At 39.3% G+C, this 11,937-nt stretch overlaps 2 protein-coding genes across 7 annotated transcripts in view; one reads left to right on the plus strand and one right to left on the minus strand.

Moving 5' to 3' along the window:
* KAT2B (lysine acetyltransferase 2B) overlaps positions 1 to 2,504 on the plus strand; it is a 45,616-nt gene extending 43,112 nt beyond the window's left edge. For 5 of the 6 annotated variants that reach the window (XM_075052058.1, XM_075052066.1, XM_075052077.1 and 2 more), the window contains one exon: positions 498 to 2,504. In XM_075052058.1, coding sequence (XP_074908159.1) covers positions 498 to 691 — 194 coding nt within the window. In that variant the 3' untranslated portion in view covers positions 692 to 2,504. The remainder of the gene's footprint in view (positions 1 to 497) is intronic. The other variant, XR_012653695.1, reaches the window with a different exon arrangement.
* Positions 2,505 to 4,188: 1,684 nt separating this feature from the next.
* On the minus strand, positions 4,189 to 9,477 carry SGO1 (shugoshin 1). The gene is made up of 9 exons (XM_075052134.1): positions 9,289 to 9,477; positions 8,748 to 8,890; positions 8,478 to 8,665; positions 8,012 to 8,116; positions 7,456 to 7,520; positions 7,143 to 7,294; positions 5,707 to 6,561; positions 5,042 to 5,213; positions 4,189 to 4,810 (listed from the first exon to the last, which is right to left on the minus strand). Exons 2-9 carry the CDS (start codon positions 8,881 to 8,883, stop codon positions 4,669 to 4,671), a joined length of 1,815 nt encoding a protein of 604 aa, XP_074908235.1. The 5' UTR covers positions 8,884 to 8,890; positions 9,289 to 9,477; the 3' UTR covers positions 4,189 to 4,668.
* Positions 9,478 to 11,937: the final 2,460 nt, after the last annotated feature.

Raw genomic sequence — 11,937 nt, forward strand, 5'->3', positions numbered from 1 at the left:
TTTTTTTTCAAAGCTGCATGTACTGCATGTGGTATAGACAGATGTCTCGTTTCTGCTGTGTTCACAAAGAAGTGAGGATTTTAGGTTAATGTACATGTTTTTTGATGTTTGCACTCCTTGCTTATATACTCCTAAGGCCTCCTCCAGCAGAGCTGACAGCAGCTTTGCCTCACAGAACAGTTAGAGGAGAGTTAGGGACACCTAATACCCACTGAAAACTCAGAGAAGGATGACAAAACAAAACAATGATGCTTTAATCTTTTAAAGAAGAAAAAATAAACTCTACACAAAGTCATTCTTACAGTGAAATATTGCTTAGTTCCAGGGGCTCAGTTGCTGTTGAAGCTAAAAAAGGGACTGCGCCTTAGATGAAGGCAATTAGGAATTCCAAATCCTAGCTTTGCCAGTTCATGTTAAATGGCAAATCAGTCTAAAGGGATATTGCATACAAAATGTATTTAAATCAAATGCTGTTAATCTATTTTTCTTCTGTACAGATCTCAAAACAATGAGTGAGCGACTCAAGAATAGGTACTACGTGTCTAAGAAATTATTCATGGCAGACTTGCAGCGAGTCTTTACAAATTGCAGAGAGTACAACCCCCCTGAGAGTGAATACTACAAATGTGCCAATATACTGGAGAAATTCTTCTACACAAAAATTAAAGAAGCTGGATTAATTGACAAGTGACACTGTCTTTTTTACAACCAAATAGTGTGCCTACTTCATGGGCAGGGGAAGCCGTTATGTATCACCTGAGTTGTGGGACTTCAAGGTTTCAAGAAACTTCTGTTTAATACTTAGCACTTTTAAAAACCCTTTTAGTTTTGCAAACATGTATTATACTGAAGTTACAAAAATTATTTTATTAAAATGCTTTATAATGTATTTAATTATGGAAAATTTCTTTTGTGTGCCCATTACCATATGTTCATACTAAGTTTATCAGCTACAGCCTCAGAAACCCCACAAAACATGTGGGAAATTGCACATGTTTGGGAATATGAAGAAAATTCCCAGACAACAGATGTTATAGCTTACCTAATGCAGTACCTATTTGATAAAGTTTTATTATTTTTTTTCCAGTAAAAAAGAAAATAGTAAGGGAAAACAACAGTTGGGGGGGGTGTCTGAAACACTTGTTTCTTTGTAGAATCTTTTTATAAGATGTTATTTTTTAAAAGAAACACTCAGCTGGTTGAGAAGCTGTGAGAGAACAGCCAGTTCTGAAAAACAACTGCCTGTAATATTTGATAGATGCAAGTTTTTCTATTCATTTTGGGTTTTGATAAATATTTTACCTGCAAATTGTAATCTCATAACCACTATTAAAAAAAAAATAAATCTGGCTAGATGTGTAATGTCATAGTGACTTGGCTTATGCAGGACATAAGTACCCAAAATAACTCCAGAGAATCTCGTTCGCATATACTAGACAATTTCAATTGGCTTAGTAGAGTTAAGGTTTTGATGCACTTCATGATCCACCCTATTTACTACTCTTCACTGAGAAATTATTTAGATTATTTAGCAGAGATAAGACTATCGTACACAAAAGAATTCAACATATGACAGCTTCTAGCTTGTACACTTGGTTCTGTGGTAAACTGGATTTTCTACCAAGCTTTATTGTAAATGCTTATTAACTGTGATTATTTAGACCCAGGAACATATTAACATTTTAAAATTTGTGTTAGTATATCTTCAAATTGAGCACTTATATATATAAAATATATATATTTTGCTGCTTACACTACATTTAAGAGGTACACCTAACTTCCTAATGAGATCAGTGCAGGCCAAAAAGTTATCACTTGACATTTTCTAATTAGAGTTTGTACCTGTAAATTATAATTGCTTTTGTGAAAAACAGATTTAACTTTCATTCTTGGTGTTTTATATTTACAGATGTTACACTGGTAAAATTCAGTAGTTGTAAGACTGAAAAAAACCCCAATCCTGTGCTGTGTCAAAGACTATATTCCTGCAAAATGCCTGTGCAATGTTAAATCACAAGTTGATTCAGCAAGTAGATGTCCGGAGCTACCTGGAAGTAGTAAATGTGGTACACAAAGTATTCAAAATGTTAACACTAGACTTGGCATAGTGTTTTGTATGAGATTAGTCTGACCTACGTTTGGATCTATAACAAAGGTACAGTGAGTATTTTTTTTTATTTTTTTTTTAAATAGCCAGTACTGGATGCTATAATCCCGTTTTGTAGATTGGGACTACAGATGCACCTGTTAAGCTTGGTATCCTGTGAAATTTTGTTATTTTCAGAGTAGATTTTCTTATCGTCTTTCAATCAGATTGTCTCTTCTATATTGAAACATTTGTTTTCTAATTTAAGAATTAATATTTTCATAGATACTGTGCAATAAAGTTACAGTAGGATATGTGGTTTTGCAAATGCTTTAACAGCTGATGAACTTTACATTTGTAAAATTAATATATTGTACTGGTACAGATTAGTTTTAAATTATATATGTACAAAACCCTACTTATTTTGGTCTCTTTTTTGATTAATTAATTCTTGCACTACAAATACACACACTGAAGCAATTTTGCAACTGAGCATAGTGAACTTACAAGAGTGCAGTAAAGTGCATCTTCCAGGTACACTAGAAAATATGCAAAAAAGCCTCCCAGGTTCACTGGGAGCACAGTGTACTAAGCTGAGCTGAGAATTCAGTATAGAAAGCTGTGACCATTCCAAGTAGCATTCCCAGCTCCATACCAACTACTGAGCTACAGTGCTGTTACTCCTGTCTCCTCGACATCTTAAACAAGTCTTTGACTTAGCTGTTCAAAAGTTTCGATTTTTCACCTTAAAGCATGCTTATGCTGTTTTCTCATTTGTGTCTACTGAAGTCCTTTATTCATAACACACAATATATATGGGAGCAAACTACAGTCCATGTTGAGCTTGTACTTACCTACTCTCACCATGATGTTACTCAGATGATACACTTACTTTGTGTACCATAAACCTTGCACCTGTCCAATACCTGACAGATAATTAGAGAGTATGAAGAGATTCTCCCCCCACTCCATCCACTAAGATTTAGTCCCGTGCCACATCATGTAAAAGCGTACTGTTTGGAGAGTAGCAAATAGTAGTCAAAAGAGGCTGAGCTGTTTTCCTTGACGCTTCAAGGAATATCAGTTGAGATTAGGTGAGCTAGACTACCGTTCTTCCTGCAGTAATTCTTCAAATTTCTTATTCAGAAAAGCCCCAGACCCACCACACCTGCACCTTGGGCTGCTCTATCACATTGTTCTTTCTGTCCCTGATAAACAGCTGTTAGATTTGTTTGCTGAAAGAAGAGAACACCTGAAGTTAAATCATTCTGCTTAAGTTCCTATAGTACCAAAGAGTTTCAGAATGAAGATGGTAAGACCCAGAGCTAGAATTTTAGGATACAAATGGAAGTTTAAGTTTCAGTTCCAACATCCAAAGGCTGTTGTGAACAAATATTTTCAAACACTCAATAGCTGCAACTATTATTACTGTTGAGAGACTTATGTAAGAAGTTACCAGTAAAACCGTATATACATTTTTATTATAGAAAGGGAGAGATCTTACACCTGTTGAAGTGGGACTGGTGAGACAGGCAATCTTGCAAGACAAATGAAGAACCTGTATTTTTGTACTTTCCCATTATTTATTTTGAATGTAGCTTTCCTCTTTGTATTCATGTATCTATTAATACTTCTTCAGCAAAGAATATGTAGTTTGAGAGCTCTGCAACCTCAAAATTTTGCTGGACAGTTTATAAGTGTTGTTCTTAGCATACTGCCTATTGTGGTACCAAATGGTACCAGTTCAGATGTGGCAGATCTTCCTCTGGTAAAGGCACTTGGCAAACCAGAACCAAAATTATCAAAGTCCTATAATAGCAGTTTACTTTACCCTCCACCAAAGCAGAGCACTGTTCACCAACCTTCACAGATAAATTTGCTTTGTTCCTATCTATCTGGTTGGTTATAACTTGCATTCATAGCAGTACCAACCAACCCTAAATTGCTACTTTTGAGGGCTCCAGCTACATAAATTACAACTGGCAATCTTGCTTCTAAACAATGCTTATGCCAGTACAGTATGCCTAGTGCTGACATTGCTACCCTTGAAGCAAATACGGAAAATGCACAAAAAGAACACCCACCAGCTCTGAGCTGTTTCCGAACATAAAGACATTTATTATGAGCTTCAGTATGAAACTACAACTATTACATAAACAAGATCAGCTATTAAAAATATATACAGCTATTAAAAAAAACAAAACACAAAAACATTTGATCTTACATGCCTAAAGTTTACCTTTGCTAACCACTGTGAGATCAAGCAGGGTATAAGTAAGTCATGAAATTACATTCACTGTCTTTTGCATCAGATATTTCTGATATACTCACAGATGCATGATGTACGGATACTTCCTCTCAAAAGCATTTGAATGGAATCACTGTAGTTATAAAAGTAGTCTTCTATCTTCTTTATCAATGAGTCACTAGATTAAAACCAAACCACCTCAATTTTATATCCTCAATATTAAGACACAAATAATTGTATATTTGTGTAAGATATTGTGCAACAATAATTTCCTGGACGAAAGATTTCCTTTCTTCATGGAGCAAGCATAGTTTTGCTATCATGACTGGACATATCAACGACAACCAACAAATTTCTCATTGTATTTTGACAGAGATTCTTTCTTAAGAGAACACTGTTTAGCATCTTTTTTCTGCTTGAAAATTGGAGAATGCAGAAAATTTATGTCTGTAAATGGATCTCCTCTCCTGAGTTTCCTGACAAACAAAAAAAATAGGCAAAATTGAGTTTTGTTCCCCACATCACTTAAAACATTAACTTACAGCTAGTAAGTTCAATTTCATGTGAACTATTTCATATTATTAACATCAGACCTCTCTTTGAATGTTTTGGTAAGAACTTATTTCCAATATTTAAATAATCCCCTCAAGTCCTCCATTTGATGGAACATCATGAACTTTATATCAAACTGGAAATAAGACACCTACCCTGCAATACTTGGTTCTTTATAGCTCACAGTAAGAGTACAGCTTCGCTTGCGTTTTGGAGATCGTGGTCCTTCACCTCCTGGGGCAATAGCTGCATTGTCAGTGCTGGGGAGCAATGGAGTGGTATTGGTAACATCACAAAGATGACCACGAGATGGCTCAGAAGGCTGCCCTGGGAAGAAATTAGGCACACTTAAGACCATTCAGGCAAGCTAGCTTAAAAGAGAATGTCAATGAACATCCTAGACATGAAGTAACTTTCAGCTATAACTATTATCTTCATCTCTCCACTTAAGAATACATAAGAGGATCAACAAATATTCAGGATTTTAATTTTGAAAAATAAATTAAGTAGTGCCAGGCAAAGTGTGATTTGTTATTCCACTTCTGTCTCAATTTATACTCTTTTTTTCCTCAGCTTTAATACATCATTAAACACATCTAAAATACAGTATTAATTCACTGTTGACCAATTTTTTAAACAAAGCATATCTTGAATTCCAATTTCTGCTGAGGGATAAAAAAAGGGCAGACAGAACAAATCTAATGATTTTTATAATATTCTGTTTGTATTTGTTAAAAACCTAAAATAAAAGCCTAAATCCCTTAAACAATGTTATCTCTCAAGGAAACAAAACCAATTACAGAACACTTTCTACACTTACTAATAGACTTGTCCCTTGACTTATTGCTTTCAGTCTCTTTTTCATTATGGAGTCTCTGCTCACGCTGTGCCAAACATCTTTTAGACCTTGGCCTTGCATAGACTGGCAATGTATCTTTCTTCTCCACTGAACTTCTCCTTTTTTTCGATTTAGTCTTGTAAGGCTCATAGAGGCTATCATCTGAACCTTCTTCAATATCACTCGACTCTATGGTATTAGTTTGGGATAAGTCTTCTTTGTCATCCACACCGGTATCTGTGTCATTCACCTTATTTTGTCGAAAAGGTGTAACATGGACACACTCTTCAAAGTGAAAGTCATAAGCATCACTGGAACCACCCAAGAAATCAGACTTTTCTTTGGAAGGCACTTCACTCTGTCTTTTTTTTGGTCTTTGTCTGGAAGTATTTTTAGGCCATTCCGTTTTTCTCTTCTGATGCTTCTCTTTCCTTACTTGAGAGTCTTCTCTGCTTTTACACACACGTTGTTTAAGACCAGAATTATTGTTTAAGTTGAACTGCGCAGTTTCAGAATCTATCTGCCTCAACACCAGCTCTGAGCCTACCTTGTTTTCATTCAACTGAGAAATAGCTGAATTTATGTTTTCTACAGTATACTTTTCTAGACTTTCTTCAAGCCTAATTTCATCCTGTTTAGAAAGCTCTTTTGTTGAATCAGGTGCTTCTGAACAGTTCAAGACACCAATGCGAAGGTCTTCGTGATTTCTCATCTTTGAATAGCGACGCCTGGTGGACACACTTTTTGGTAACACATCACCAAATCCATCCTTTCCACCTGAAGAAACATTTTCTAGCTCTGACCTTATGGTGTCCAGATGAAAATCAGATGTTCGCCCTTATAATTGAAGAAAAAAAGTCATATTAAAGCTAAATAGTAACGACCTGTTAAGGTTTTGTGCAAATTCTGAACCTGTCAAAAATTAAGACTGTTCTTAGAATTGTCTTCACAGATTTAAACCAGTATTTGGCAATCAAGATAAGCTCTGTTTAATACACCTTCCAGACAGAAAGCAGTTAAGTCTACTACATTAGGATTTTCTTCTAAACTGTTCTGTTTGGAAAGGTTATCTACAGGTCATTTATTTTTCTGAGTATTTTGCTTTGTTAACAATTGTTGATTTCATAAATGAATGCATGACTAAAGATGACTTTACTCTGTTGAACTGTTTGGTAGATAATGAAACTAGATTGCAGGTACATAGAAGACAAAGCATTTTCACATTCCTCCCCCTTTTGCTAGGCATCTTCCTTCAAAAGTTTACCAGTTGCCAATATTAGTATCTCATCTTTCTGACAGTAAGTGGGAAATTACTTGACAGTTACTTCAAAAGCAGTAATTACATTCAAAACTTATACTCACACATTTTTTTCCCCGATTCAGAATAAAGCAATGACTGATACTTAAGATTTATTTACCTTTGGTTGGAACTATTTTGATTAAGGAAATGGCATTCTCTGATTTCTCACAGGTCTCTGACACAGAATGAGCCAGCCCATTTCTATCACTATCAGCCTCCATTCCACTTGGAAGTACTCGATCATCTTCATCAGCACACTGCAGAGGTCCTCTAGAAAAAATACCAAAGGTGGTATTTACTCAACAGCAATCTATTTTATGACAATGAGCTACTTCATTGCATTTGGATTTCTTCCCTTTTTCCAGGCAGAAAATTCAGCTTACTGCAACAGAATTTTCAAATATAAGTAGGTATTAATAAAAGATACTTACACTGAATGTATTTGTCCTACAGCACTGGAACTATTTTCAGGAACTGAAGAAAGCACTCTCTGATTCTGTCAACAAAATAAATCTTACGGTAACTAAAAAGCTGAAACAAGCTTGCATCATATACAAATTTTAGACAACAGCCAAGTTACCCACAAAAGGGCCAAAGAGGCCCTTGACTTTTTCCTTCTGGCTGGCTAACACAAAGTGCTGTGGGATATCACATACTCAGCTCCTGCAAGTCAGCACATTCATCACCAGCCCAATCATACAGATAGTAGACAGGGGAAGGAACTGTGAGGATGGTACAGGGAACAAGACACAAAACCATAGAAAATCAGGGTGCCCCTACCACCTCATAGCAGAGCCTCAGTCCCACTGACAACCTGCTACACACATGTGGGCCTGTCCTGGTTTCCCATGCCATACTGGGAACTGTGGGACAAGTCATACCTCCCAACTAAGGCTCAAATCTCAAAAGCTATGTGCATCTATGCTGGAAGGAGTAAGGGAAAATAATTAACAGGAATCCTGCCCCTCAAGAGAAAAAGGTACTTACTACACTTATGGAACACAAATTCTCTGCTGGGCCAAGGAGATCAATTGAGTTTAGTAAATTCTGAGAAACTCTTGAAATTATCTCATTCAAGGCTGACAGTCGATTCTAATGGACAAAAGAAGTAAAGTAACACTGTTATTGTCATACTCAAATATCAACTACCAATGTAATAACTTCTTATCAGTATTATGAGATGACTAAATCCTGAAGGTACCTGTGTCAGGTACCTTCAACTGTGCTTAAAAAAAAATAATAAAATCACAGAAGACAAATTTTAATTAAAGAAGAAAGAGTAGCCAGAAAAAAAAAATTAGTTAATTGCCAGATTAGGTGAAAATATGAAAAACCTTGCTCTGTATGTCGAGTTAATTTTTTATAAAACATTTAAGATCATAAATACATCAGTGGATTGGTGCAGATGCTGGTGTTCAGCTTCACTAAATCATAAAGTTATTACTAAAAATACCTCAATAAGTCCTTGTGCTTGCTTGAACCTTTGCAAGTCAAACATCTGAACCTTCAGATCGTGATACTCTTTCCTCAAATGAAGAATGGTAGCCTGGGCATCCCTCAGTTTGAGCTTTTCTTCTTGCAAAGCCTGAACTAGGTCTCTGTTGTTCGCTTGGAGGCTCTTCATTTGCTTGGAACTGTTGGCTGCAACAGAACAGTGAGTACTTCAACTCAGTTTAAAAAAAAAATAAATTCTGAAAACTATTAAGATATTTAAGCAACTTACTTGCTATTTTGCACCTTACAGTGGCTATATGGCTATTTTTACCCATCTTTGTCCATTTCTGATTTCTTTTCTCTTTCATTCGTTCTTTTATGCTGTCCAGACTGTCTTTGAAGGATTTTTTCAAGTACTCGGCCATTTTCTACCTTTAGAAATACAAAGGGTGAAGAACTCAGTAAGCTGGCGTTGCACAACGCTCCCCAACGCCGAAAGAAAAGGAACAGAGAAACAAGAGTAAAGCTCATGGTATTTTTAACTTGCATATACGCACGTAGGAGAGACCCACAAATACGAAAAGCCACACAGCTGCGGCCATTTCCCAAACAATTTTTGCAGTACAGCTACTGTCACTGTTGCCGATTATCTGAACTGCAAAACCCACGGCGTCCGGGGCGAAGACTAGGCCGAGGCCTCTAAACACTCGCATCGCGGCGGGTAGTGGGGGGGTGTGGGGTGTCCCCGAGGCATCGGAAGCGGGCCCCCAGCTACCCTAACGCTGAAGGAAGGCCTTCAGGACATCCATCCACCCACCGACCCGCCGTACCTCCTCAGAAGGGCGTATACGCCGCCGGGCACCTCCCACGCACGGCCGCGGCCGCCCAAGCCTCAGCGGCCGTTAGCCCACCACCAGCGGCCGCAGCCGGGCTCCCGCCTGGCCCCCGCCGCAGAGCCCCGGCTACGCCTGACGACGACGGCGGCGGCGGCAACCGCTGCCCGCGCGCTGGGCCTTCACGGGAGGCGGCAGGGCGTCCCCGCGCGCGACCAGGCCGTTAGCGCCGCTCCCCGCCGTTCAAAAACCACCGCCGCGCCCTCGCATTGGTGGGTCCGGCCCCGGGCGTCACAGCGCGGGCGCCGCGCTCATCCGGGGCCTCGCGGCTGGCCCCGCCCCTCCGAGCCGCACCGGAGGCTCCGCCCCCCGGCGCTCCAGCCCGGCCCAAGCTGGCCCCGCCCCCGGGGGCGGCACCTTCCAGCGCTGGGCCGGTCTCGGGCTCTGGAGGCGGTTGGGGCCGCGCGCGGTGCCCTCCCCCCCGCCCCCACCCCGGGTCTGTGGCCGAGGCCGGGTGGGCCCCGCCGCGGCCCGACCCTCGCCCCGGGTCTTGCGTTGGCCTGCGTCCCCTCAGCTGCCGGCGGGGAGGCAGAAGAGCTGAGCTGTTTATGGAACAGCAAAACCAGGCGGTAAAAATCATTAATCTTAGGTATTTCACTTGGCAGCAATTGCTCGTTGCAGCCGCAGCAAGGTGAGCCGTTCCCGCTCTTCCTGGACCATGCTTCTTGCGGAACGCTCCTAACTCCTGCCCTTGTAGCGTGAAACGAAAACACTGTAAAAGCTGCGGAGTTAAGCCTGTTCTCAAACACTTATTTTACGAGAGAAGCTGTTTCAAAATCCCATCGATAGGGTGACGGCAACTGCCGCCCGGTGAGGTTTATGTGTGGCCAGGCCGTGAAGCGTAGGAGACGCGCGGCTGTGGTTAGGCTCGCTGCCTGGCCGCGAGGACTTCAGCCTGCCGTCCGCCTCACTACCACCCCACAAGCGTTTTCTTTGATTATGTCATTCTTATAACAACTGTAACTGATTACTATATGCTAATATCTATGCATTTGAGCATGGAATGCTGAACTTTGATTAAACACCGCTTTATGATGGGAGAAGGAAAAAAACCAGCTAGGCGATATCTTATTAACAGTAGAATGAATGGTATTCTTGTATCTGAGAAATTAGCATTTTGTAGCTACTACATTTTTTTCTTTCCTAACAGCTACTCCTGCCTACTTGATTTTATTCATTACAGCTTGGATGTGGTGTGGCAAGCTGATTTCAAACTTGAAAAATTCTCATAGATCATGAGAGAAACCGTGGTCTGTGGTATGTATGCATTTATCCTTTCCCACTCCTTGGAAGATAATGTATTTTTTGTTTCTCCAGCTCAGAATAGCTGGCCTCATCTATGTAATTTTTACAGTAGTGGAAATAAATATAATTTAACTCATCCTTTTACTTCGTCAGTACATCCTGATAAAGTGGGGGTTGCATTTCCTGTAAGCAAATAAGTTGCCCTGCAAACACAGCTTCTTATGCAGTGTGATGTGACGAGACGTGAGATCACGTCAAAAAGAATCACAATTTCTTTAGGATTCAGAATGAAAAGTTATGAGCAAATGGAACCTCTTACTTGGTTAGTGTCACACAAAACCAGAGCAACACAATTTTGTTCTCTCTTTACATCTTTTTGCTTCTTTCTGTCTGCTTGCTGAGCCTACTAAACACCTACTAACCCATCCTACCAGGCCCCAAACAACCCTCCCAAACCCAAACAAAAGATCCCACAGGCCTGGGGGAAAAAAAAGAAAAAAAAAAAAAAAAGAAAAAGAAAGAAGTACTTGATACTAAAAATCACATACCCAGTAGAAATACCAGTTATGTGATATTGTAAACTCACATCCACTTCCTACAGGCCTCTCACTGTTTTACAGGCACTAATTGGGCACACTTCTCCACTCAACAGCAGCTAACAGTCTCATCTGCATCCTTGCAAACAGCTCTTTCTAAACATTAGATGAAATTATTTCATTGAACTCAACTTCTGGGGGCTTGGGGGGGTTGTTGGTTTTGTTTTGGTTTGGTTTTTTTCAGCTAAGCACCAGCTATTCTAACCAAAAGTAATACCTTTCTCTACAAACTGTCTCACTTGAAACTAGCAGGTGTTTTGCATTTGGCCAAGTAACAATTGGTAGTTTCCAGCAATGCTGGTAAGGTCTTTTAGCCATTAGTCATTCATTTGCTTGACATGAATACACTGATTGCGATTAAATGAACCATGCTTTGATTGAAAAAGAATGCTTTCCTCATTGCTGTCTTAAGTGCTACACTTAATTACTTTTTTTTTCCCCTGAGTATACCTATATCAAGATTAAAAAAACTCTCTTCCCCCTTTTTCTTTCTATTGTATTTAATATTGCCCATCAATTTAGTTCCACCTCTTTCAGAAAGACTTTGGGATCTTTCTGCAGATTATCTTTTGGTTTTTAATGTTGAATTTCTATATCCTGATAATCACATTTTCACTGTTATCAAGGTGTGCTCATTTCTGCATTCTTCTCATCTCAAGACAGTTGTATTTCTATTAGGTTATTTGCAGGTTACACCCTCTGTATTATTATGTTTATTTATAGTGTGGGATTCTTAGTAGTGAAT

This window comes from Buteo buteo, chromosome 2 (assembly GCF_964188355.1).
Source record: "Buteo buteo chromosome 2, bButBut1.hap1.1, whole genome shotgun sequence".
In the NCBI taxonomy this organism is placed as follows: Eukaryota; Metazoa; Chordata; class Aves; order Accipitriformes; family Accipitridae; genus Buteo; species Buteo buteo.

Excerpts from the sequence above, each read along its gene's own strand:
- SGO1 (XM_075052134.1), bottom strand. The coding sequence starts at position 8,883 with ATGGCCGAGTACTTGAAAAAATCCTTCAAAGACAGTCTGGACAGCATA. Across the intron at positions 8,117-8,477 it reads AAGCACAAGGACTTATTGAG|AATCGACTGTCAGCCTTGAA; the intron begins GTATTTTTAGTA and ends TTTGTCCATTAG. Across the intron at positions 5,214-5,706 it reads GTCAAGGGACAAGTCTATTA|GGCAGCCTTCTGAGCCATCT; the intron begins GTAAGTGTAGAA and ends ATTTCTTCCCAG.